General features: G+C 62.0%; 1 protein-coding gene across 4 annotated transcripts in view; it reads left to right on the forward strand.

Annotated features, from left to right (window-relative positions):
* LOC102462785 (phospholipid-transporting ATPase ID) overlaps positions 1 to 25,567 on the forward strand; it is a 109,972-nt gene that overhangs the window by 57,671 nt on the left and 26,734 nt on the right. For 3 of the 4 annotated variants that reach the window (XM_075932841.2, XM_075932840.2, XM_075932842.2), the window contains exons 10-19: positions 3,125 to 3,283; positions 4,319 to 4,407; positions 13,262 to 13,458; positions 14,038 to 14,246; positions 14,822 to 14,865; positions 15,728 to 15,893; positions 17,633 to 17,821; positions 18,180 to 18,295; positions 21,797 to 21,961; positions 24,596 to 24,707. In XM_075932841.2, coding sequence (XP_075788956.1) covers positions 3,125 to 3,283; positions 4,319 to 4,407; positions 13,262 to 13,458; positions 14,038 to 14,246; positions 14,822 to 14,865; positions 15,728 to 15,893; positions 17,633 to 17,821; positions 18,180 to 18,295; positions 21,797 to 21,961; positions 24,596 to 24,707 — 1,446 coding nt within the window. Of the gene's footprint in view, positions 1 to 2,373; positions 2,512 to 3,124; positions 3,284 to 4,318; positions 4,408 to 13,261; positions 13,459 to 14,037; positions 14,247 to 14,821; positions 14,866 to 15,727; positions 15,894 to 17,632; positions 17,822 to 18,179; positions 18,296 to 21,796; positions 21,962 to 24,595; positions 24,708 to 25,567 lie in introns of those variants that run through there. The other variant, XM_075932843.2, reaches the window with a different exon arrangement.

The raw sequence follows: 25,567 nt of genomic DNA on the forward strand, positions 1-25,567 counted from the left end.
TGGTGCGTGGGAAGTCCAGGCGTGCCGTGAGCCATGGCCCGGCCCCGGCACCGGTTCTGTGGCCCTTGGGTGAAACGACCGGGAGGGCTTGTTCCTGACGGGCAGGTGTCCTCATCACGGAGAGCCCAGCTGGGGCTCGCTCCTCCCCAGCAGAACAGGATAAGGATGGAAGACCCGCAGGAGCACAAAATAGCTGCTAGGTTGGCCCCCCAGGCTCTGGAGTGCGACGGGAACGTGGGGAGGGTCTTGTCTTGCTCCTCAGCTGGGGGCCACCTCAGGGCGGGTTTAGGGCTTTATTTTTGCTTCTCACTTGTATGCGGCCCCCGACTGATTTTTTTTTCTGTGGGTCAGAGGCCCTCGACCCTAAAAGGGTCCCTCACCCCGTCCTAGAGCTACACTTGCAAGGCCTGCTTGTTTGGCCTGCCTTTCTCTAACTTAAACTCTTGGCAACATGCACCAAAAGCCCCCGCCCAGCCCCGTAGAAGCAAAACTTTCCGTTGTACTCAGAGCTCTTCTGCTGGGAGGGCGCGTCCACACCACTGCGCTGGCTCGGAAGAAGCTACCGGAGCTATGCAGCATGCATGGCGTATTTCGAACGTATTTCGAGAGAGTCTATTTCGAAACGTGGCTCTGTCTGCGCAGCACCAAAAACCGCGTGCTAGTCCGACAAGTCCCTTAATTCTCGTGGAACAAGGCTTCCCGGGACGCCGGAATAGCGCGCCTGTTGTTTCGATTGCATTTGGACATAATGGGCGCGCTGTTCCCGGATGTATCCCGAAATAGTGCCGCTGCCTAGCCGTACCCAGAGAGGGCGAGAACGTCGCACACACACTAGTCACTGGAGGGCGCTGTGCTCGTGAGGGAACCCGAATGGAATGGAAAGCTACAGAGCGGTGGTGGGGGTGTGCTCTGGCTCTCCCTCTTCTCCGGGACGTGTCTTGAGTCCCGGATCCATGGGACTAGCAATTTGATGGCCGTGCAAAGAGCGGACGACTCTCCTCCTGACGGGGTCCGGGGCAGAACAGCGATCAGCCGCTCCCTCTGTCCCGCAGCTCAGAATGTCGCTAAGCCGTGCAGTCTAACGCCCTCTCTCTGCAGTCGGATCTCACGCAACAGGTCTTGCTCTGACTCTGTTGTGTGACCTCTCCTTATGACAAGATCCCTCGGAAGCGAGGGCTGCGGTTCTGGGCTCCCTCGTCTCCAGGGGGCTTGCAGACAGATACTTTTTTGGCTGCACTGGGAAGCGCTGTGTAAAGAACGGTCCCTCCTTGCTTGGGGAGTTCCACTCCCCGTTTTACTGAAGAGGCCACGCTGTGGAACCCGAAATCTTCATTTGAAGTTTGAAAACTCGTTTCTCAGACGGGCTGTCTAACGAGGGCCAGGATCGTTACTTTTCATAAGAGTGGCACTCGCCAAGTGTTTCACAACCTTTTCCAGAGTTAAAACTCTTCTCTTGGGGTGACGGCGCGTTGGGGGTCCCCCGTCTCCTGCACCCCCGAAACGGCACGGACAGACTCCACCAGCCAGTAGAATAGAGGGAGTTTATTGCTTCTCCAGGATACAGCACAGCACAGATGTCATCTGGTTACAGGAACCAGGCCTAGGATGCCTCAGCCCCCCTTGAGATGGGGGAGACTGGGCCCCTAAATTCCAGCCCCTTTCCCTAGGCTGTCTCCTCCATGATACCAGCCAGAAACCTCCCTAACTCACTCCCAGCCCTGCCCCCAGCCAGGGCTCCACTCTCCTTCTTCCCATTGTTCCGCTCCCTGGGAGATGACTGGTCAGACAGGTTCGAAGCCCCCTTGCATAATGACTCATCCCCTGCCCTGCTGGGCCATGCTGCAGCCAGTGGAGGTCACTCACAACCCACTGCCCAGCATAGCAACCAGCAAGGTACCCCCACTATGTCACACTTGGGTTGAAGCTTTCCAAAATCTCTAGCGGTGTATAGAAAGGGGGCTCTGTTTGACACATTGAAAGGGGAAATAGGAATTGCAGCAGGAAGCATTGTATTTGGAAAAGTCCTGGGACGCATGCCTGATTAGACTCAGCCTCACTTCTGCAGCTAACCTCTGTACAGGCAGAAACAATTGTATGGAGCCCGACACGGGCTTCCGGGGCAGGCCGAGAGGAGAAGGTTGGATGGCAAAGGCACCCACAGCTTGGCTACCGTTGTGCAGGGCCGTGCAGGGAAGCCGCACCCGGGGCGACGTTACTCAGGGTGCTCCTCTCTCCCGCCTGGAGGCAACTCGGCGCCAGCTGTGGGGAGTGTCACACGCAGGGTTGCCGAGAGCTCGCTCTGCCGCTGGGGGCTCCGACACTGACGTGTGCTTGTTCCTTTGCCCCCAGCTCCTCTTCCTGCCTTTCCACAGACGCTCTGCTTGCTTCTCTTACGAGCCCTTTCCTGCTTCCTTTCTGGGGTGCCCGCTAGACCCACTGCCCGCGGGTAGACAGCGTCAGCCCCGGGCTGTCGTGGGCAGAGTCCCACAGCCGCTAAAGCAACCCGGCCAGGTACGTTCCCCGTCGGCAGCGGCCTCTGCTCCGCTGTCCACAGCCTGTCCCTGGACGCGTGGCACTGCCCAGCGTGGGCCGGCAGTGCGCTAGGCAGGCTGCTGTAGGAGGCCGTGGGGCCAGGTCGGGGTTGCCCCTGCGTGCGACTCTGTTGGACGTTGCTGTCTGCATGTGCGTGTGTTCTCCGCTGTGCCGACGCCCGGCCGGAACCTCAGGCTGGCCCCTTCTCCCCCGGCTGCTTGGGGAGGGCTCGTGGTGGGCCGTGTCCGTCGGGTCCCTGGCCTGCCAGTCCTCGTGGGAGGCCTCCAGCCACATGGCACTGGGCGCTGGCCGGGCCGGTTGGGGGCTGCGGGGCTGGCAAGGGGACGGGATCTCTGTTGGGGAGAGAGGGCCGGGATATGATGTAGCCTCAAGGGGCCGGGACCAGCCCGTGGCCAGTGGCACAGGACACGCCCAGGAGGGGCGTCACTCGGTGCAGACACTCGGCTTGCTGGGGCAGGGGCAGTACCCGCAGAACGAGATCCGGGCACGGCGCTGCTGGGGGTGCCCTGCCCGGGCGGCGGAGGGGGGCTAGCCCCAGGGAGGTTTCCCATTGCCGGCTCTCTGCTTCCAGGGGAAGTCAGATGCGAGGCGCCGAACAACAAGCTGGATAAGTTCACGGGGACGCTGACGCTCCACGGGGAGAAGTTTGCCCTGGACAACGAGAAGATGCTGCTGCGGGGCTGCACCATCAGGAACACGGAGTGGTGCTTCGGCCTCGTGATTTACGCCGGTAGGTGGCACCCGCGGAGGAGCAGGGTGGAAACGTCCCCCGGGGGGCGGGAAGGGCCAGTCGCATCCCCCGGGGGGCGGGAAGGGCCAGTTGCGTCCCCCGGGGAGGCGGGTTCCATCGGGGACAAGAACGCGAGGGGAACGGCGGCACGTCCCTTCGCCCTGGGCGAGGGGCGGCCCAGACACTCCCTGGGGAGTTTTCTGAGTCAGGTTGCCGGAGAGCGGTGGGGAGTGAACCTGACCGAGGTTGCAAAACCTCAGTGCACCTTGACGGACTCTTTGTCATACAGAGAAGCTGCTCCCCCCTAGGGCTGGGGGCAGCCAGTGTCAGGGTGGGGGAGGAGCCTCAGCCTAGCCCCGCCCTATGGGCCGAGAGTCCTCAAATGCTGACCCTGCTTGAGGGCTCGGGACTCAGTCTCTTGGTTGCTCCACGCGGATACTGAGCAGGTCCCAGCTGCAAGCAGCCCGGAGAGCTCAGAGACACCCCTCCTCCGGGTTACACCTGGGACCCAGGGCCAGGGTTCGGTTGCACCTGTATTTGTGGGAGGCGAAAGTGAGATTGGGGTTGTGTGTGTCGCACTGCAGACCCGCAAGGAAATGAACGGGGGGCAGGGGCGCTGCCGATGTGGTACCTGCTCTTTTCCATAAGTTAGGGTGGGCGCATTGGCTGTAGCAGGGCGTGAGCGCCGGGAGGTCTGGTTTCTGCTTCTGATTCTATGGCCTTGGCATGCTACTTTACTGCCATCTGTAACATGGGAATAATATGATCAGTGTGCCCGGTAAGCTGTGTGCTCGGGCGGCCACCCAGGTGAGTAGCAGAGTGCGCACGGCCGGCAGCTTGTATTTCTACCAGTGGTGCACATCTGCACATGCATCAGTGCACGGAACAAAATTTATTCCACATATGAATGGAAAAATTAGAGGGACGTAATGACCCTGTTAATGTATGTTTGTAGAGTGCTTTGGTGCATGGAAGGGAAGCGGCTCTGGAAGTGATCCATGCCCTTAAAAATCATGGCGGTGTTTGATCTTTTAGGGCCAGACACCAAATTAATGCAGAACAGCGGGAAAACAACCTTTAAACGGACGAGCATTGACCGGCTAATGAACGTCCTTGTGTTAGTGGTAAGTCCCATTCATTTCGCTTCGCTTCTTCTTCAGACACCTTCATCGTTTGAGTGCCCCGCCCCCGTCCCTGACGAGAGAAGGGCTATCCGCAGGGCCTAATGAGCAAAAGCAGAGCGCTCGCAAAGTGCATTAGCACGTGGGTTTCTGCAGCCCCTCTGCTAGGGCCCAGGCTGCCGGACGAGGCCGTGAAACCGGTCGCATGAAGGGCCTTTCTTCGTGGCTTTTCATGTGCTGTGCTCGTTCCCTCCATGGGGTGAGACCCGCTTGGAAGCCTGCAAGTGACGTTTTCTAAACACCCTTTGTCGGTTTCCATTTAAACAAACGTGGGTTTGTTTCCCTTCTCGCTGCCCGGCTCCTTCGATATCCGCAGGTACGTCTGTCTGCCCGGTGTGACGTAGTGGGGGTACCTTGCTGGTGGCTATGCTGGGCAATGGGCTCTGAGTGACCTCCACTGGCTGCAGCCCGGCCCAGCAGGGCAGGGGATGAGTCATTACGCAAGGGGGCTTCGAACCTGTCTGACCAGTGATCTCCCAGGGAGCGGAACAATGGGAAGAAGGGGAGTGGAGCCCTGGCTGGGGGCAGGGCTGGGAGTGAGGGAGTTTCTGTCTGGGATCATGGAGGAGACAGCCTAGGGAAAGGGGCTGGGATTTAGGGGCCCAGGCTCCCCATCTCAAGGGGGGCTGAGGCATCCTAGGCCTGCCCTGGAACCAGATGACATCTGTGCTGTGCTGTATCCTGGAGAAGCAATAAACCACCTCTGTTCTACTGGCTGGGGGAGTCTGTCCGTGCCACTATGGGGGTGCAGGAGACGGGGGACCCCAACGCGCTGTCACACCCGACGCTCGATAATCGAGTGTGTCGCTTTCCGTCCCGCTCTCTGCTGGCTGCGGGGCTGCCTCTCCCGCCCTGGGGGCTGCATGTAAAAGCAGGAGGCAGATCCTTCCGATCCAGGGGGCCGGCTCTGACTCGCCGCTAATCTCAATGCTGAGGGCTGTGTTGGCGGCTGAAACTCCTCGTCAACGGTAACAAACTGCAGCCGCTCACGCAAGGGGGCCGCAGCCATCAGCCGGCACCGGCCCTGGAGCCTCGACCCAGGGGCCTCTCCCTCGGGCTGCAAGGGCAGCTCTTCAGCAACAGCTGGGTGGCGAAGGGGCCCTCCCCGCAGGGCGATGGGCTCGCACTGGCTGAGCCGGCGCCCGAGCCGCGTGGCTTGGAGAACAGCTCGAGAGTCTGCTCAAGGCAAGGCGACATTAGCTGAGCTCCCCTGTTCAGCTGTGAGTAGCAGCGGCTGTGCGTGTTCCCGCCACGTCGATGGTCACTCGTGAAATGGCGCGAGACTGCGATGGTGACAGGCCAGCCGAGCCCGGTTCCCAGCTCGCCGTTGCGGCGCCCACCCGGCCTTGTGCACCGCCGGTACAGCCGCCCTGGCTGCGGGGAGAGGTCCCTGCCAGCGAGCTTCGCCTCCAGGCCCCCACCCTGCCTGCTTGGCATTCGAACGTGGGTCGCAGCCGGCAGCCGGAGCAGCTTCGCCGCTAGGGGACGCCCCAGGCCAGCCAATCGCTCCTCCATAAAGCAGTCACAGAACCCCAGGGCTGCAGCCCCGGCCCAGAGGACCAGCCCCGACTCAGCCATCCCAGCCGGGACTTACCTCTAGGGATGGAGATTCCACCCCCGCCCTGGGGAACCCAGCCCGGCGCTTCCCACCCGCCTAGGAGAGAGCAGAGTCCTGCCCTGAGGGCACCGTGTCCTAATCTCCAACCTAGACCTCCCTGTGCGAGCGCTCGCCCAGTCCTGAGCCCCTGCCCTGTGCCCGGGCCTGCACTCCCTAGCCCGGCGGCCCCTTTAAGACCAGGGGCCTGAGGGCGGGGCCGGCAAACAAACCACTTTCCCAGCACGGGGGGCAGGGGGAGACTGCCTCCCAATGTAGGGGTGGCGGGGGGACGGGGCCCTCCCTGCTCCACCACATCCCGGCCCAGGCCCAGGAGCGGCAGCCTTGGTGGCCACGGGGGTCAGCAGGGATTCTGCTCCGAAGCCCACTGACGCGCATCACGGGGTGACCGTCCCCTGCCCCCCCGGGCCACCTGCGGACCCCCCTCAGCCTGCACCTGGCTCCCAGGCAGCAGCGGGTCACAGGGCCTGTATAGTCCAAGTCTAGGCCAGTCGTCCGCCTCGGCGTCCTCGGGGCAGCCCTCTGCTCCCTCCGACAGCTGGCCCCCCACTGCGCCTCTGGGCTCAGCTCTTATACCTCCTGCCCCTCCCCAGGCCTCTGTGGGCTTAAAGGGGCAGGCTCCGTCTCAGCCCACCCGGGCTCAGGGGATCCTTCTTCCTCGGGGTCAGTGAGCAGCCAACCCTGCTCACTGCATTTCCCCACTGCACCCTGCGCCCATTGCTCCTCGTTCTGCCACCAGCCTCTGTGGGATCCCCTGCAGGCTGCTCTCAGATCCCCCCTGTGACGGTGCGTTGGGGGTTCCCCGTCTCCTGCACCCCGAAATGGCACAAACAGACTGCAGCAGCCAGTGGAATTGAGGGTGGTTTATTGCTCCTCCAGCACAGCGCAGCACAGATGTAATCTGGTTACAGGAACTGGGGCTAAGAGGCCTCAGTGCCCCCCCTTGAGATAGGGGAGTCCCAGCCCCCTCCCCAGCTCCTTATTCCCTGCCTTCCAGACAGGAACTAACTAACCCTCTTCCAGCCCTGCCCCCCAGCCAGGGCAGCATCCACCTTCCTTTGTTCCTCTCCATGGGGGGTGTCTGGCCACTGGTTCAACAAGTTTGGCATTACCTCTGCCTAGTGAGGTTTTCCCTGCTGGGTCTTGCTCCAGACAGCAGGGGTCACCACAGCCCAGCAAGTACCCCCACTACGTCACACCCCCTCACTCTGCTCTTCTGCAGACTGAACAAACCCAGCTCCCTCAGCCTCTCTGCGTAGGTCACGTGCTCCAGCACCATAATCATTTTGGTCGCCCCCCGCTGGACCCTCTCCAATGCGCCCACATCCTTCCTGTAGTGGGGGGCCCAGAACTGGACACAACACTCCAGATGTGACCTCCCCAGAGCTGAATAAAGGGGAACAATCACATCTCTGGATCTGCTGGCAATGCTCCTCTTAATGCAACCTAATACACCATTCGCCTTCTTGGCTACAAGGGCCCCTGTTGACTCATCTCCAGCTTCTCATCCACTGCAACCCCTAGAACCTTTTCTGCAGAACTGCTGCTTAGCCAGTCGGTCCCCAGCCTGTACCAATGCTTGGGATTCTTCTGTCCCAAGTGCAGGACTCTGCACTTGTCCTTGTTGAACCTCATCAGATTTCTTTTGGCCCAATCCTCCAGTTTACCTAGGTCATGCTGGACCCTAGCCTTGCCCTCTCCCCCCAGCTTAGTGCCATCCGCAAACTTGCTGAGGGTGCAATCCATCCCCCCCCTCTAGGTCATTAATAAAGATGTTGAACAAAATCGGCCCTAGATCCTTGGGGCACTCCGCTAGAAACCGACGGCCAACCAGACGCCGAGCCGTTGATCACGAGCCGTTGGGCCCGACAATCTAGCCAGCTTTCTGTCCATCTTACCGTCCATCTATCCAATCCAGACTCCCTTAACTTGCTGGCAAGAATATTGTGGGAGACCGTATCAAAAGCCCTGCTAAAGTCAAGGTCTATCACATCCACTGACTTCCCCATGTCCACAGAGCCAGGCACCGCATCATAGAAGCTAATCAGGTTGGTCAGGCAGGACTGGCTGTGATGCGGTGTCAGTACCTTGCCGGTTGCTGTGCTTGGGCTGTGGGTGACCCTCCTGGCCTCTGCCTGTGAGCACGGCCCAGCGGGGTGCGTCTGGCCCAGTTAAGGGAAGGGACGGAACAAAGGCAGGGAGTGTGGGGGGAAGGGCAGTTTCTGGCTGGAATCATGAAGGAGACGGACTAAGGAGGGGCTGGAATCGAGGGGCCCAGGGACCCATCTCAAGGGGGCTGAGGCGTCCTGGCCCTGAGTCCTGTAGCCACGTCACGTCTGTGCTGGTCTGTGTCCCGGAGCAGCAATAACCCACTTATTATTGCTGGTGGAGCCTGTTCTTGCTGCTACGGGGGTGCAGGGTCGGGGGAACCCCCCAACTCGCCGTCACAGTGGCCGCTGGAGAATCCATGTTGACTGCTCCTGATCACTTTCCCCTCTTCCAAGTGCTTCAAAATGGATTCCTTGCGGATCCCCTCCATGATTTTTCCGGGGACTGAGGTAAGGCTGACGGGTTCCCTGGATCGTCCTCCTTCCCTTTTGTAAAGATGGTGTGACGACGCGTTGGGGGTCCCCCGCCTCCTGCACCCCGAAATGGCACAAACAGACTGCACCAGCCGGTGGAATAGAGGAAGTTTATTGCCTCTCCAGGATACAGCACAGCACAGATGTAATCTGGTCACAGAGCTGGGCTAGGATGCCTCAGGCCCCCTTGAGATGGGGGAGACTGGGCCCCTAAACTCCAGCCCCTTTCCCTAGGCTGTCTCCTCCATCCTCCCAGACAGCAACTAACTAACCCTCTTCCAGCCCTGCCCCCCAGCCAGGGCAGCATCCACCTTCCTTTGTTCCTCTCCATGGGGGGTGTCTGGCCACTGGTTGCATAGTGACTCATCCTGTTTTGCTGGGTCGTGGTCCCCACGGCAGCCAGTGGGGGTTCCCCCAGAGCCAGCAGCATAGAAACCAGCCAGGTACCCCCACTACGTCACAGATGGGCCCTACATTTGCCTTTTTCCCATCATCTGGGACCTCTCCCGATCTCCACGCGTTTTCAAAGATAATGGCCAAAGGCTCCGCAATGACATTTGGAAAGGGATGGTGTAGGTGGAGCTTGGTCCTGCCTTGAGGGCGGGGGGCTGGACTTGATGACCTCTCGAGGTCCCTTCCAGTCCTATGATTCTATGATTTGCCAACTCCCTCAGTCCCCTCGTGTGATGTACTGTGGTACCTTGCTGGCTGCTATGCTGGGCTGTGGGTGACCCCTGCTGGCGGCTGTTGGTAGCACGGCCCAGCAGGGCAGGGGATGAGTCATTATGCAAGGGGCTCCCAACCTGTCCGACCAGTTGCCTCCCAGGGAGAGAAACAAAGGAAGGAGGGGAGGCCAGCCCCTGGCTGGGGGGCAGGGCTGGAAGGGACGTTTTTAGTTTCTGTCTGGTATCATGGGGGAAGCAGCCTAAGCAAGGGGCTGGGATTTAGGGGCCCAGTCTCCCCCATCTCAAGGGGGGCTGAGGCATCCTAGGCCTGCCCTGTAACCGGATTGCATCTGTGCTGGGCTGTATCCTGGAGGAGCAATAAACTCCCTCTGTTCTACTGGCTGGTGGAGTCTGTTCCTGCCACTACGGGGGTGCAGGAGGCGGGGGACCCCGACACGCCACAACAGAAATGCATTAAATCCGGGCCCATGGATTTATGTACATTTAGCTTTTCAACATAGTTCCTAACCTGTTCTTTCCCCACCGAGGGCTGCCCACCTCCTTCCCATACTGTGTTGCCTAGCGCATTAGTCTGTGAGCCGACCTTGTCTGTGAAGACAGAGGCAAAGGAAGCATTGAGTGCTTCAGCTTTTCCCACATCATCTATCACTGGGTTACAGCCCTCATCCAGAAAGGGCCCCCCCCCCCCCTGATCTCCCTCTTACTGCTAACATGCCTGGAGAAACCTTTCTTGTTCCCCTTCACATCCCTCGCCAGCTGCAATTCCACTGGCGCTTTCGCCTTCCTGAGAACTCCCCTGCATTCTCGAGGAATATATTTATACTCCTCCCTGGTCATCTGGCCACGTTTCCACTTCTTACAAGCTTCCTGTTTGTGTTTAAGCTCCCCAAGGATTTCCCCAGTGAGCCAATCTGGTCTCTTGACTTATTTGCTTTTCTTATTGTGCATCAGGGTGGTTTCTTTCTGTGCCTTTAATAAGGCTTCTTTAAAATCCTGCCAGCTGTCCTGGACTCCTTTCCCCTTCATGTTAGCATCCCAGGGGATCCTGCCCATCAGATCTCTGAGGGAGTCAAAATCTGCTTGTCTGAAGTCCAGGGGTGTATTTTGCTGCTTCCCTTTCTTCCTTTGGTCAGGATCCTGAAATCGACCATCTCATGATCCCTGCTTCCCAGGTTGTCACCCACCTCCACTTCCCCAACTAGTTCCTCCCTGTTTGTGAGCAGAAGGTCAGGCTGCACACGGCCCCTGGTCGGATCCTGCAGCACTCGTAACAAGAAGTTATCCCCAACGTTCTCCAAAAACCCCGGATTGCCTGTGTCCTGCTGAATTGGGCTCCTAATAGATGTCAGGGGGATTCAAGGCCCCCATGAGAACCAGGGCCTGCGATCTGGAAACTTCTCTCTGTTGTCTGAAGAAAACCTCGTCTGCCCCGTCCACCTGATCTGTCTAGAGCAGACACCGACCACGACATCACCCCTGTTGCTCCCACCTCTAAGCTTAACCCATAGACTCTCAACAGGCTTTTCTCCCTCTTTATACTGGAGTTCAGAGCAATCGTAGTGCTCTCTTACATACAATGCAACTCCTCCTCCTTTTCTCCCCCGCCTGTTCTTCCTGAGCAGTCTATACCCTTCCATGACTGCGCTCCAGTCATGCGAGTCGTCCCACCACGGCTCCGTTATCCCAATCAAATCCTAGTTCTTGGACTGGGCCAGGGCTTCTAATTCTCCCTGTTTGTTTCCCAGGCTCCTGCGTTCGTGTACAGACACCTTAGAGAACTAGCCGGTTGCCCAACCTTCCCTGTATGAGTCAGGGTCCTCCTCTGTTGCTCCTTCCTCCTTGTTCCTTCCTGGTATCCCACTTCCCCCACCACTCAGGTCACCGTCCCCCGACAAACCTAGTCTAAAGCCCATATCAATCAGCTCGCCTAAGGACCCGTTGGGGCCCTCTCTGGCAAGCAGCTTCCCCGCAGCGCTTTCTGTCCTGCCCCGTGGCGGGCGGGAAGTGTCTGCAAGGCAGGGGCCGTATTGGGCCACTTCCTGGTTTTCCGGCCGTGAGCCTGGCCGGCCCCACGGAGATGTTCAGATGGGTCGGTGGTGAGAGATTTGGCATCGTTCCCCTCTTCCCGTCGTGCCGCACTGGGGAAAACGTAACACTCACCTTCTGCTAATTCACAGATGGGGTGATGTAGGCAGAGAGGGGGGAAAGTGACTTTCCTGTGGGCACCCGGGAAGTCTGAGTGAGCGGGGAAATACTCGCTGTGTTCCTGAGGTCTGCTCCAGTCCCCCATCCCCTAGACAATCCCTGACCGTTAGCCTGTATGGGCATCCCCTGCCTTGGGAGCCCAGGTCTGGCGGGTGTTGGATTCTCTGCTGGGACACCATCAGACCTGCCTTCTGCTTCGACACACCTTGCTAGTGTGGGACTCAAGGCCTAGGGAACGAAGGAGCAGATGAGAAATGGTAATTGTCCCACCTGCTGGGAAAGGCTAAGACCACAGGGCCGGGTTTTGCAGCGTCAGCTGTGCGGATCTACTAGAGAGAGAGTTCGTGCGTCCGTCTGTCCATCCGTCTGTGAGTCCGTCTGCCCGAGAAGCTTTTCAGAACTTAAAGCGAGGGCCGGGTTGCTCGTGCCACGACCGTGGGATGTGCCTGGAATGGGATTGTTTGCCACGCAATGGAAAGGGAAGGGGCTGGCAGGAGGGACAGTCAGGCTGCGTCTACGCTGCATGCGGAGCTTGAAATGAGCTTTGCACTTTGAGCTGCGCACGGTGCGGATCTTATTCCGAGTCCCTTTCGAAATCGCTTATTTCGTCCTTGGGCGCAGTCGACACGGCACTTATTGGGAAATGACCCGCTCTTCCGAAACGCCCCGCCCTCCTCGTGGAATGAGGTTTACGGGGACGTCAGAGTAGTGAGCCCGAAATAACGGGCTTGCTGTGAAGATGTGGGATAGCTTCTTCGGGATTCTCCGGTATCCCGAAATAGCGTTGCAGTGTAGACGTAGCCTAATGCCACAGAATGACCACAGGGGAGGAGCGAGGGGCCAGAGATGGGGACGGGAAGAGCTATCACCCCACGGGGGCGGCAGGGGTGGAGAAAGGGACAGCTCTCTGCTAGGTGTTTGAGGTTGGTCTGTCTGTCCCCCAGCCGTGTCTGCTGCAGCAGCTGTGGAGCGGTGCTTCTCCTCTGGCCCCACGCTGCTGGTTGGTCCCTCTCCCCTGGGCAGCCTGCAGACTGACCCCCGGTACCCCAGCCCCACCCCAGAGCAACGACTGAAATGAAACAACCAAACGTCATTTCAGCTACGGCCAGAGCAACGGGGTAAATCTGGTGCAGGCAGACAGGCGGGAGAGAGAATGGGTCAGTGAGTCCATCGGCTCCGCCCACAGGGCAGGGCTGTCACTTCCTCTGTGAACACGTGTCCCTAAGATGGGCACGCGGGGGCAAAGTGGAAACCGTTTCGACGACGCCAGGGAAAGGGAGGCTGCCCGCGGGTGGAGCAGCGTTGTCTCCTCGTGTCTCCGTGCTCTCCTCTAGGCTCTTTTCACACAGTTGACATTGTAAGTGCTCTGGGGCAGAGACTCTTGCTGGTGTGTTTGTACAGCGCCTAGCGCCGTGGGGCCCAGGCCATGGCTAGTGTCCCCAGCAGCTCGGGTGATGCGAATAATAGAGTATGGGGAGCTCAGAGGTGCCCCTGAGCTGTGGTCCGGGGGCGTTTTGAAAGCCTGTGATGGGAATTAGCAACAGGCTGCGTGAAGGGCTCTGGCAGGTGCAGGGACTGGTCGGTCGTGCCTTGGCTGGGAGCTAACACCGGCAGATCCTCCCCGTGGTGGGCCCGCTTCATACCGTGCATGTTACCAGGGCCCTGAACTCAGCGCGCTCTGCTGCCTGAAACACACCTTCTCCCTGCAGATCTTTGCTTTCTTAGCCCTGATGTGCTTCATCCTGGCCATCGGGAACGGCATCTGGGAGTACAAGAAGGGCTACTACTTCCAGGTCTACCTGCCCTGGGCGGAGGGCGTCACCTCTGCTCCCTACTCGGGGTTCCTCATGTTCTGGTCGTACGTGATCATCCTGAACACCGTGGTGCCGATTTCACTCTACGTCAGGTATGCGACCGCGTCCGTTGCGTCCCCGCTGCAGAGCGCCCAGGCAGCCGCAGCCCCTGTCCAGCGCCAGCCGGGCTGCCTGCCCGCCCGGCTCCTAATGCACTTTAAATGCAGAGCCGCAGCGGGGCAGGTCCCAGACCCGGCACAAGTCAGGACTGAGCTGGGCTGCTGGCCAGCCTGCTAACAGGTGTCCTGGCAAGGTGGTGGCGGGAAAGTGCCTGTAGTCTAGCGCATGAGCCTACAAGCTTTTGCTTCTCGGTTACTCGATGAATTAGGCTGCCTCTTGCCCCACACATTCTGTGCAGGGGGGCTGTCTGCCCCCAAGGCAGGCCTGGCTTCCCGAGACCGCATGGAGCATGCTTGGAGGGGAGGAGGGAGCGGCTCTGTCTTATTGGTGCTTGTGGCCGGGAAGCCGTTCTCAAAGGGCCTCGGAGCCCAGCAGGGGCCTGCCCGGCTGTCCAGCAGGCGTGGCCGTGGGGCCGTTAGCAGACACGCGGCGCCACACACCACCACGAGCCTTGGACTCTGGTGCTCCCTGCAGCTGCTGGCCCCTCCCATCCTCTCTTCCCTTTCCCCCAGTGTAGAGATTATACGTCTGGGCAACAGCTTCTACATCGACTGGGACCGTAAAATGTATTACCCGCTGAACGACACGCCCGCCCAGGCCCGCACCACCACCCTCAACGAGGAGCTGGGCCAGATCAAGTACATCTTCTCGGACAAAACGGGCACGCTCACGCAGAACATCATGGCTTTCAACAAGTGCTCCATCCACGGGAAAGCCTACGGTACGGACACCGCTGCCCTTCCTCCTGCGCCCGTCGCAGAGCGCCCCTCCCCCGGGCTCCCAGAAACGGAGAGGATGTGTAGGAAGGGGGGAAACCACTGGAATTGCGTGTACCACGCGAGAATGACACCCTCCGTGGTGCTATGGTAACCACAGCCCGAGCGTTGTTTTCCCCTTCCGTCAGCCGCCCATCGGCAGCGAGTAGGCCTTGCCCGTCTGTCCTAGAAACCGGGGGGCACTCGAGTCTCTCTCCTCTTCTTGGGTTAATGGTGAGCTTCTTCCTTGGCTCGTGCTACTGGGGCGTTGGGGACACCATGGCACGTGGGCCCGGGACCGCTCCCTGGAAGCGTGCTGAGAAGATGCCAGACCAGGGCCCCAGGGGCTAGGCGTGCTTCCCAGGGCTCAGAGCTGCTGTGCGGCTCTCAGAAGGTGAGGCGGCTTCTGAGCTTTGGCTGAGTCCAGGAAGGCTCCATGCGTGAGGTCCAGGGCGTCTCCTCCCCGGCCCGGCCCCGCTCCCAAGGGCCGTGCGCCGTCAGCCTCACGCACGCCGCGTCCTGTCTGTGTTTGCACCCGCAGGTGAGGTGTACGACATGGCTGGGCAGAGGACGGAGATCACTGAGGTGCGTGGTGGGCTGCTAGCAGGATCAGGGGTGCCCTGCTGGGATGGGCTCCAAGGGACACGGGCCAAAGCCACCCCCTGTCCCTACATACACACCCAGCACTGACAGAGGGGATCTGCCAGGGACCAGGCTCCAGCTGTGGGGCAGGTTTCTGAGGGGCTGTGTGCCTGCTGCCCCTGGGCTACACTTGGAGCTGCCTGTGGGTCAGCCCTTGTGGCCAGCTGGGAGTGGAAGTGTGGCGGGGGGGGAAGGGGAAGTGTGGCAGGGGGGGATCACTGGGAATGTGGGGGGGAGGGGAATCACTGGTGCTGTGGGGGGGGGGAGGGTTCCCTGGCAGCGTGGGGGGAGGGGCTCCCTGGCAGTGTGTGTTGGGGGGGAGGGGCTCCCTAGCAGCGTGGGGGGGTGAGGGCTCCCTGGCGCTGTGTGTGTGGGGAGGGGCTCCCTAGCAGCGTGTGTTGGGGGTGAGGGGCTCCCTGGCAGTGTGTGTTGGGGGGGAGGGACTCCCTGGCAGCGTGGGGGGGGTGAGGGGCTCCCTAGCAGTGTGTGTTGGGGGGGAGGGGTTCCCTGGCAGCGTGGGGGGAGGGGCTCCCTGGCAGTGTGTGTTGGGGGGGAGGGGTTCCCTAGCAGCGTGGGGGGGGTGAGGGCTCCCTGGCGCTGTGTGTGTGGGGAGGGGCTCCCTAGCAGCGTGTGTTGGGGGGGAGGGGCTCCCTGGCAGTGTGTGTTGGGGGGGAGGGGTTCCCTGGCAGCGTGGGGGGAGGGGCTCCTTGGCGCTGTGTGTGTGGGGAGGGGCTCCCTAGCAGCGTGGGGGGATGAGGGGCTCCCTGGCCGCGTGGGCTACTGACCCCGGGCCTGCCCCTTGCAGCACACCGAGAAGGTGGATTTCTCCTACAACCCGCTGGCCGACCCGAAGTTCGTGTTCTACGACCACAGCCTGGTGGAGGCCACGAAGCTGGGGGACGACGCGACGCACCGGTTCTTCCGGCTGCTCTCGCTCTGCCACACGGTGATGCCGGAGGAGAAGGAGGAAGGTGAGGCGCGAGGAAGGCGCCGACGTGGCTGGTGCAGGTTGCTGGGCTGGCCCCTCCCTGCTGCAGAGCCCTGCCCCCGGCTGTCCCCGCGGCACCCCGCACTCCCACGTCTGCCGAGGCGGCTGGGACGTGCGCCTGCTTTGCGATGGCGGGTTGGACGGGGATCCACGTTTGTTGGTCCATGCAGGGCTGTAGAGCAGGGTCCCTCAATGGCAGGTCTGTGGCCCTTTGAGGGGTTGGCCCTTTCAGGGTCACCCCCAAAGCCCTGAGCCCCCAGGCACTGGGACCTGGCACCCCCTTCATAGGGCTCCAGCTTCCCCTGAAACTAGCTCACGCCGCCCTTCCTCCCAACAGGTGCCTGGTTCGGGACTGGTGCCCTAGGGGTGCTGGTCCAGATGGGACGTGGAGCCACATGTGTGTGTCCGCAGGGGGCTCTGAGTTGGTGTGTGGGGAGGCTCTGGGGGCGCCTTGTGGGGGCAGATCCTTGGGGCCCGGGGAAAGGGCTGGCCACCGCCGCCGTAGCTACCTCCAAGAAGCGCAAAGGCCGGTGGGGATGCAGCCACGTGCTGTGCCCTGCACCAGTCGGCACGGCTCTGCTGCGGCAAGGAGCAGCGTCTGCCCATCCGGCCAATGGGGCTCCCTACTCATACCCCACCCCCCGTTCCATCTGGGGCAGAGTCCCCTGCCTGCCGGAGCTGCCGGTCCTGTTGCCGCTATCTGGAGGCCGTGGATAGGACACCAGTGGGGGGCTGAGGTTGTGACGGGGCTGAGCAGTGGGAATGCTCCTGGCAGTGAGATCCCTTGGGCTGCGGGAGTCTCCCAAGCGGAGGGGGATTCCCAGAGGTGGAGACTAGGGACCAGGCTTGCACCGCCCCCTGCAACGGACTCGAGGGGACCTGCGGCGCTTCTCCGGGCGAGGGATGTAGTGTCCGGTCCATTACCCGAGAAGCAAAGCGTATCGGTTAATGCTGTGGACGACACGCATTCCCCCCGCCAGTGTACTAGGAGCCGGGCGGGCAGGCAACCTGGCTCAGTTCTGGCTCGCGCTGGGTCCGGGACCTACCCCCTCTGCGGCTCTGCATTTCCAGTGTACTAGGAGCCGGGCGGGCAGGCAGCCTGGCTCAGTCCTGGCTCGCGCTGGGTCCGGGACCTATCCCCGCTGCAGCTCTGCATTTCCAGTGTACTAGGAGCCGGGCGGGCAGGCAACCTGGCTCAGTCCTGGCTCGCGCTGGGTCCGGGACCTATCCCCGCTGCAGCTCTGCATTTCCAGTGTACTAGGAGCCGGGCGGGCAGGCAGCCCAGCTCAGTTCCAGCTCACACCAGGCCTGGGAGCTGAGACCTCCCCGGATGGGGGCTGCTGCCACCGCACGCTGCTGCCTCTGTATCAGAGGCAGCAGCGCAGGGCGACAGGCAGCTGGTCCGCGAGGGGAGCTTGTTTTTACAGAGGCAGCAGTGCGGAGGGGCAGGAGGCTCCTCTTGAGTGGGGCCAGAGCGCACTGGCTGCTGGTCCCACCCCTGGGGACTGTAGAATAGTCGTGTGACCGATAACTCATGAGGGTACTCGACTATCCAATTAACCGATATTTCACACTCCTCCTCCGGGCGTCAGTCCGCCTTGGGGGCGTGGGTCGTGGGGCACCGGGTCGGTGGCTCAGGAAGTCTCGTGTCTGCTCGCACCAGGAGCCGGCCGCGGCTCTGGGGGCAGAGGTGAACGCACGCCGCGTCTCTTTGCCGGGCAGGTCACCTGGTGTACCAGGCCCAGTCTCCGGACGAAGGAGCCCTGGTCACCGCAGCCCGAAACTTCGGCTTCGTGTTTCGGGCTCGCACCCCGGAGACCATCACGGTGGTGGAGATGGGAGAGACGAAGGTCTACGAGCTCCTGGCAATTCTGGACTTCAACAACGTGCGCAAAAGGATGTCCGTTATTGGTGAGCTCCGCGCGGGCAGCTCTCGGGCGCCCCCTTTGGCCGGGCACCCTCCTGGCAGGGCCCCCGGAGAGCAGCAGGGTGGCAGTGAGGAGGGACTTGGCTGGGGCGGGGCTGGACCTTCCGTGGCTGCCATTTCTCGTGTCCACCCCTCACGCACGGGAGGCTACAGGCTTCCACGGGGCATCGGCGTGTCCAGGGCCGCCGTGGGGCTGCCACACCCGAGGGGGCACAGTCCCCTCCGTGCATGTGCCCCCCCCCGGCAGGCAGAGCGTGGCTCTCTGCAGACCCCCTCCATGTTCACCCGGGGGGCAGGGCTGTCACCTGGGTTTGCCAGAACTTTTGCTCCCGTTGCTTGTAGTGAGGAGCCCGGATGGCGACCTGACCTTGTACTGCAAGGGGGCCGACACCATCCTCTACGAGCTGCTGGATGCTTCCTGCGGGGCCCTCAAGGAGGAGACCATGGAGCACTTGAACGTAAGTGGCCCTTGCTGGGGGCGCCCCTTGGCAGAGGGCAGGGCCTGGCACGCTCTGAGCGGCTCCCATGCCGCCCTCGGAGCTGGCCCTGAGGCTGGGGAGGGGATCTCAGAGCATCTCTCCGGGGGGGGGCTGGCAAAGGATGCCCAGCTTGCGGTGGCTAGAAACACGTCGTTCCGGGCAGGGGCTGGACACATGCCTCAGCGCCTCCGCTTGGAGCCTGCCTCGTCCAGGCACTTGGCAACCGGCTGCCGAGCTTTCGTGTGACCGACCCCGGCGGGTGTCAGCTGCGACGACCGCGGCTCTGCGGGGTTGTGTCTTTCCCTAGTCGCTCTCCCAGCACCGCCTGCTCCGCCTAACCAGGCTCGCCGGAGCGGCGCCTCCTTGCTGTTCTCCTCAGGAGTATTGACTCAGGTTTGAGAAGATGGCTTCTCTCTAACGGCCTCTTTTGCCCCCTTGTTTGGCTAGGGGGCTGTCATCGGAGGGGGGGGGGGATGTGACACAGGAGCAGGACTGAACCGGGCACCTCAGACACTAAATGCATGAGCCTCGATGGTGTGAGCTGGCAGCCATGTAGCCCTTGGCTAAGGCTGCGTGGCAGACTCGCCAATCTCCCTCCGAGCCGTCCCGGTGCCCCTCCAGGGGCAGAACCCCACACCGGGGGGGGGGGCGATTACAGACATCTGGGCTGCGCCTCTATGGCCACGTTTTTAGAGGTTTCCGTGCGGCTTCCAGGTGTTTCGCTCTCGAGACTGTTCCCTCCAGCGTCTCCTTAACGAGCCTCTTTTCCCTGCGGCTCCCTCCTCTGCGGGGAAATGCTCCCGCGCTGGGGGTCTTCGGTGCTGCCCCCGACGAGGAACTGGCATTCACCCCAGCATGGTGGCGGTGACACCGAATGCGCCTCTTGGCCCGGCTCAGCCCCACATCAAGCCTGGCCTCTCCCCTGGCTTCCAGGGCTCCCAGACATTGTGTCCCTGCCTCCCGGCCGAGGCGACGAGTCCTTAGTGGGACTGGGGCTCCGGGAAATGCCCCGTGTTACGTGGGTGGGTTTGTTGGCTGTTGTAGCCTCTCATCTCCCGGGGATTTCCCAGGCCCCGGCCCGGCCAGGGGGGCACATTCCACTCTCCTGCTCTTCTTGGGGAGCATGCAGCGTCCATCCAGAGAGATGCTGATTCCATCCCCTCTGTCCCTGCGTTTATCTAGGGCCACCCCTGCTCTGCCGTTCCTGGGCATTCTGCACCCTGCTGTTACCTTCTCCCAGGGAGCACGGTCACTCCTCCACCTTCCCGGGATGCTCTGACACCCGGGTCCTGCGCTAGTCCCAGCCTCGGGGTCCCCCAGCTCCGTGTCTGGCCGTCTGGCTTTGGGCACAAGCCCTTAGACTGTTATCGCAGTCTCTGCGGGCCCCCCGGTGACGCTGGCCTCTGCTGGCGCAGGGAATCACAGAACCCTGGAACGGGAAGGGACCTCGAGAGTCAGCGAGTCCAGTCCCCGGCCCTCACGGCAGGGCCCAGCACCGGCTAGACCAGTGGCCCCCAACCTTTTGAGGCTGCCGGGCGCCTGGGGGCGGGGCTGCGCATGCGCCACGCGCCCAAGGCTGGCCCTGGTCATTCGACGGGTGCACATAAATGCCCCGGCAGGCGCCATGACGCCCACGGGCACCACGTTGGGGACCACTGGTCTAGACCATCCCTGACCGGCGTCTGTCCAACCTGCTCTTCAATATCCCCAGGGATGGAGATTCCACAACCTTCTTAGGGAATTTATTCCGGTGTTTCACCCCCCTGACAGGAACTTTTTCCTAATATCCAATCTAAACCTCCCTTGCTGCAGTTTAAGCCCCTTGCTTCTTGTCCAGTCCTCAGAGGCCACAGAGAACAATTTTTCTCTCTCCTCCTTCCTTTTAGATACTTGAAAACCGCTCTCATGTCCCCTCTGTCTTCTCCTTTCCGAACTTAACAAGCCCAATTCGTTCAGTCTGCCCTCACAGCTCATGTTCTCTAGACCTTCCATCGTCCCTGCTGCTCTTCTCTGGACCCTCTCCAATTTCTCCGCATCTTTCCTGAAATGTTTTGCCCAGAACTGGACACAGGACTTCAGTTGAGGCCTAATCAGTGCAGAGTAGAGAGGAAGAACGACTCCTTGTGTCTTGCTCACAGCACTCCTGTTCATGCAGCCCAGAATCACGTTGGCTTTTTTTGCAACCCCGTCACACTGCTGACTCCTGTTTAGCTCGTGACCTGCTCTGCCCCCTAAATCTCTTCCTGCCGGGCTCCTTCCAAGACAGTCGCTTCCCAGTCAGCATCCCCAAGGGGAGAGGCGTGAGGCCATCAGGTGGGGTCACTCCGGCCAAGCGTCTGCCCCCGCTCTGCCAGCTGGCCTGCAATCGGCAGCGGAGCCCCCGGGGGACAGCAGGCCAGAGCCAGAGAAGGAGGGGCTGAGGGCAGCGTGTTCCTGCAGCAGGGGCAGCTGGAAACTGCTTCCCCCGGCAGCACACACGGGAGGGGGGGGAGGCTGCACCCCCTGCCCTCCCCGAGGCAGCAGCTTTTCCCGAAGGGAGCCGTGTTGCTGGACTGCTCACGCGGGGAAGGCGCGGCTGCGATGGATTGTCACTGGCTGCAAAAGGAGCAGCTGCCGCTCTGCCCGTAGCCGCATGGGCAGGAGTCTCCGATTCGGGGAGCAGCTCCCTTGGGTGTTTGGCGCGGGCCTCGTCCTCCACATCCCGGTGACGGGGGGGCCGTGGCAATGGGAACCGGCCGGGGCCAGGGCCCGGGAACCCTGCGGGTCTCGGCTTGTTAGGCCAGAGACGGCGGCTAGAAGCTGATCAGGAGTGAATTTGTTCAGGGTTTGTCACATGGAGCCCCCGGGCGCTGCCCCTGCCCCCCCTGCAGCCGGGGGCCTCCCAGCCGGCCGGGTGCACAGCCGGATTCTCGGCACTCAGGGACCCAGCCTAGCACAGACCAGGAGCAGCCAGGGCAGCCCAGCCTGCGGGGAGAGGGGAGTTTGGAGCCAGGGCTCCTGTATCCTAAGCCCACACACCCAGCACCCGGCCCCAGCCCTGCCTCCCCTTTGTCCACCGTCCCGGGTGAAAGGTGTCACCTGGTCGCCCCTGCCCAGGCTCGGGTTACGGGACGCCTGGGTCCTTGTGTACGTGCTGGGCTGGGCAGCCTCCCCTTAGTGAGAATCGCACCTGCAACTCCCATCCCCAGCCGGGCACTGGTGCAGTGCCCAGGGAAACTGAGGCACACTGCCGGGCTTACTGCAGAACAGCACAGGGCAGTAGACATCCCATGCAAGGTAACAGGGCGAGCACAGTCCCCACATCCCAGCTTTGGGTCCCAGCTGCCAGTGAGCGTGGGGGTCGGATGTGAGCTTTCCCCTGGCTCCTTGCGGAAGCTGGGTGGGCGTCGTTCGGGCGGAGGCTGCTCCCCGGTCGCACCCCTGCGGGTGAAGCGGGGGGAGCGCTCGGCCCTGAGCTCGCCCGTCCCCCCGGTCTGGCAGGAGTTCGCCGGCGAAGGCTTGCGCACGCTGGTTGTGGCCTACAAGAGCCTGCAGAAGGACTACTTCGCCGACTGGCACCAGCGTCACCACGAGGCGAGCACGGCCCTGGACGGGCGGGAAGAGAAGCTGTCGGAGCTGTACGAAGAGATCGAGACAGACTTGATGGTGGGTCCCCCCGGGCCGCGTGGGGGGCAGGCAGCTGGGAGACTGGCTCGCTAGTGGGCAGGTAGCTACCGCGGTACGTGGGCGGTGGAACTAAAACGGTGTTGACTGCAGCAGCCCGAGGTTTTCACTGGCACCTGGGTGAGCCCCCAGGAGCTGGCTGGAACAGCCGTAGGTTACGGTGTGTGGGTGTCTGCGCGGCTGACTCATGATGGGAAAACGCACAGGCGTGTGCTGGGGTGACACAGCTGTGCCTTGTACTGTCAAAGGTCCATCTGTGTGTGTACAGATGTGGTCTCCTCAGCTCAAAAGAGAGATTTTGGCCTTGGAAAGGGTTCAGAAAAGAGCAACTAAAATGATGAGGGGTTTGGAACGGGTCCCATATGAGGAGAGGTTAAAGAGACTGGGACTTTTCAGTCTAGAAAAGAGGAGACTGAGGGGGGATATGATAGAGGTCTATAAAATCATGAGTGGTGTGGAGAGGGCGGATAAAGAAAAGTTATTTATTAGTTCCCATAATAGAAGAACTAGAGGACACCAAATGAAGTTAATGGGTAGCAGGTTTAAAACTAATAAAAGAAAGTTCTTCTTCACACAGCGTGTAGTCAACCTGTGGAACTCCTTGCCAGAGGAGGCTGTGAAGGCTAGGACTGTAATAGAGTTTAAAGAGAAGCTAGATAATTTCATGGAGGTTAGGTCCATAAAAGGCTATTAGCCAGGGGATAAAATGGTGTCCTTGGCCTCTGTTTGTCGGAGGCTGGAGAGGAATGGCAGGAGACAAATCGCTTGATCATTGTACTCGGTCCACCCCCTCTGGGGCACCTGGCGCTGGCCACTGTCGGCAGACAGGCTACTGGGCTAGATGGACCTTTGGTCTGACCCAGTACGGCCGTTCTTATGTTGAGCTATTCCTCTTCCAACTTCCAAACGGGGTGTAACAGCCCTGCCCTGCAGCTCCGGGCCCCTCTGCGTTTCCGGAGGAGCCTCTGCTCTGCCCTGACAGCCTGGGGTGTCCAGAGAACAGTCTGTCAGCTCGCCGTGAGCCCAAGCAGGGACTAAGGGGTGGTCCGCGAGCGGGCTGCCCCTGCGAGCGATGCTGCTGCTTTTTGAGTGGCCCAGGGGTTCAGCTGGGGACCAGCGGTGGAGAAGGAATGGCGGAGACCAGCCCTGCCCAGAGGGAGCCAGGCAGCGGGTGCAATCACAGCAGCTCTTAGGAAAGCCTGGAAATGCTGCAGCGGCTTTGTCGTAGAACCCTAGAGCCGGCAGGGACCTCGAGAGGCAGCGAGTCCGTCCCCGGCCCTCCCAGCAGGACCCAGCACCGGCTAGACCGTCCCGGGCCGGTGTCTGTCCAACCCGCTCCTCAATATCCCCAGGGATGGAGACTCCACAACGCCCTGGGCAATTTATTCCAGTGTGTCACCCCCCCGACAGGCAGGGAGTTTTTCCCAATGTCCAACCTAAACCACCCAGGCTGCAGTTTAAGCCCCTTGCTGCTTCTCCTGTCCTCAGAGGCCAAGGGGAACAATTTGTCTCCCTCCCTTCTCTTGTCTCTCACCCTGAGAAGCTTCCTGTGCCCCCGGAGCAGCAGGACTGTGTCTGCTGGGAGGGATAACGGGGTGGGGGGCGCCGGGGGGCCAGGAGGAGAGGGAGGCCCTGGACCGTGCAGGCCACGTTCCCGCTGGGAGCCGAGGCCGGGGGTGTTTCTGGGCCATGCCGGGGCCGTAGGCGGAGCCAGGCAGCAGACGGGGGAGGTCGTGGTGGCGAGCGGAGATGGAACCGGCTACGTTCCGTCCTTAGTAGCCCGCGTGCTCCGCGGGTGCTGAGTGGATTAGGAGCCAAGGGGGGGGGTCATGGAAATGAAGCTGCCCCCTGCCCCTCCCACGGTGTATGCGCCAGATCTGAGCAGCAGGCAGAGGCTGCAGGGCTCCCGACCAGCCCCAGGGTCCCCCGACCACACACGGTGCCGGACCCCACCGCTCTGTGGTGCTCCCGGGAGCGCGCAGGCCTGCATCCAGGGCTCGGCCGCCCCAAGGGGCTGGGAACACCGGGGAGGGCCGAAACGCCTCCAGGGCCGACTTGGGGTGGCAGGCTGGCAGGGGCGCGGCTGGCTACTCCCCCTCAGCGCTCGGCCTCCAGGGTCTGGGCCAGTCCCCTCGTGCCACCGATGGGCCCGGGCTCTGCGGTCTGGAAGGGGGCGCGCTGGCCAGCCACTGGCATTGTCCACCGTTCCACAGATGGGCCCAGGCCGCAGAGGCAGGCGCTGTCCGCTCCTCCGCAGAGCGGGGTCTCTGACACACAGCGCGGCGGGGGGGGGGGGGGTTGGTCCAGAAGCCCGGGCGGCAGCTCAGAGCCTGATACCTGAACCCCGGGCCTCCCCAAGAGCCCAGCGCCGGGCGCTGCCTAGAACCCTCAGCAGCCAGAGCCGGGGTCCCCTTCGCACCTGAGCATCGCTCCCTGGCCCAGGGCCGCGGCCCCGGTGGGCAGAGAGACTCAGCACGCGGCTGCAAGGAGCCGCGCTGCGTTGCCGCCAGGCCGGCCCGTGGGATGTGGGGCCTAGTGGGCGTGGTGGAGGGCGGAGTGGGCGCCGGCCTGGCCCTGCGTGCGCCGCAGCTCACGCCTTCCCGCTCCTGTCTCCAGCTGCTGGGGGCCACGGCCATCGAGGACAAGTTGCAGGACGGCGTCCCCCAGACGATCGAAATCCTGAGCAAAGCCAACATTAAAATCTGGGTGCTTACCGGAGACAAGCAAGGTAAGGGGGTGGCCTGGGCGGGGGGATAGGCTGCTCCTGCATGGCCTCGCACCGGGCAGGGGGCCATGCGCAGGCAACGGTGCCCGTGGCTGCTCAGGTCGGGATGGCTGGGCTGAGGCCGTGGGCGCTGGGGGAAGCGGAGCGCGGGGGAGCCCGCCGGAGTCGCAGGAGCTGCTGCGATGGGCCAGCTCGCCGTGCCCGGGAGCTCGGGAGCCCCTGCTCCGCTCAGAGCCGTCGTCCTCTCCAAGCGCCCAGCGGCACGGCGAGCCTGGCACGTCTGGCCCGGGGCTGATTCCCTCCCGCGGGGTCTCCTACCCAAGTCTCCTGCCCACGGCTGTTCCCGTTGAGTCGGTGGAATGCAGCGCTACCGCTGAGCGTAACCGGTGAGCGAGGGGTGGGCGGGGGCCGCTCCAGAGGGGCTAGAGCGGCTCCCAACACTGGCAGGGGCTGCTCCCGGCCCCCTCCGCAAGGGCTGCCCCCGGCTCCCTCCGCAAGGGCTGCCCCCGGCCCCCTCCGCAAGGGCTGCCCCCACAGCTCCTGGCCCTCCCTGCCCAGAGCCTCTCCCTGCACTTTGCAGTTCCCAGCTGCTCACCACACCCAGCTGCAGGCTGTGATGCTTGGCCAGTCTCTAGCTCCTTGCGTTGCTTCTCTGTCCCTTTTGGCTTCTCTGAGCACTGCCAGTCTGCTGCTCAACACAGGGTCTGCGCTCCTTGGGCTGTGTGTGCCTGGCTCTGTTGCTGCAGGACTTCTCCGCACAGCTTGCACTCCTTGGGCTGTGTGTGCCTGGCTCTGTTGCTGCAGGACTTCTCCGCACAGCTTGCACTCCTTGGGCTGTGTGTGCCTGGCTCTGTTGCCGCAGG

Source organism: Pelodiscus sinensis, chromosome 6 (assembly GCF_052426305.1).
Source record: "Pelodiscus sinensis isolate ZL-2025 chromosome 6, ASM5242630v1, whole genome shotgun sequence".
NCBI classification, from domain to species: domain Eukaryota; kingdom Metazoa; phylum Chordata; order Testudines; family Trionychidae; genus Pelodiscus; species Pelodiscus sinensis.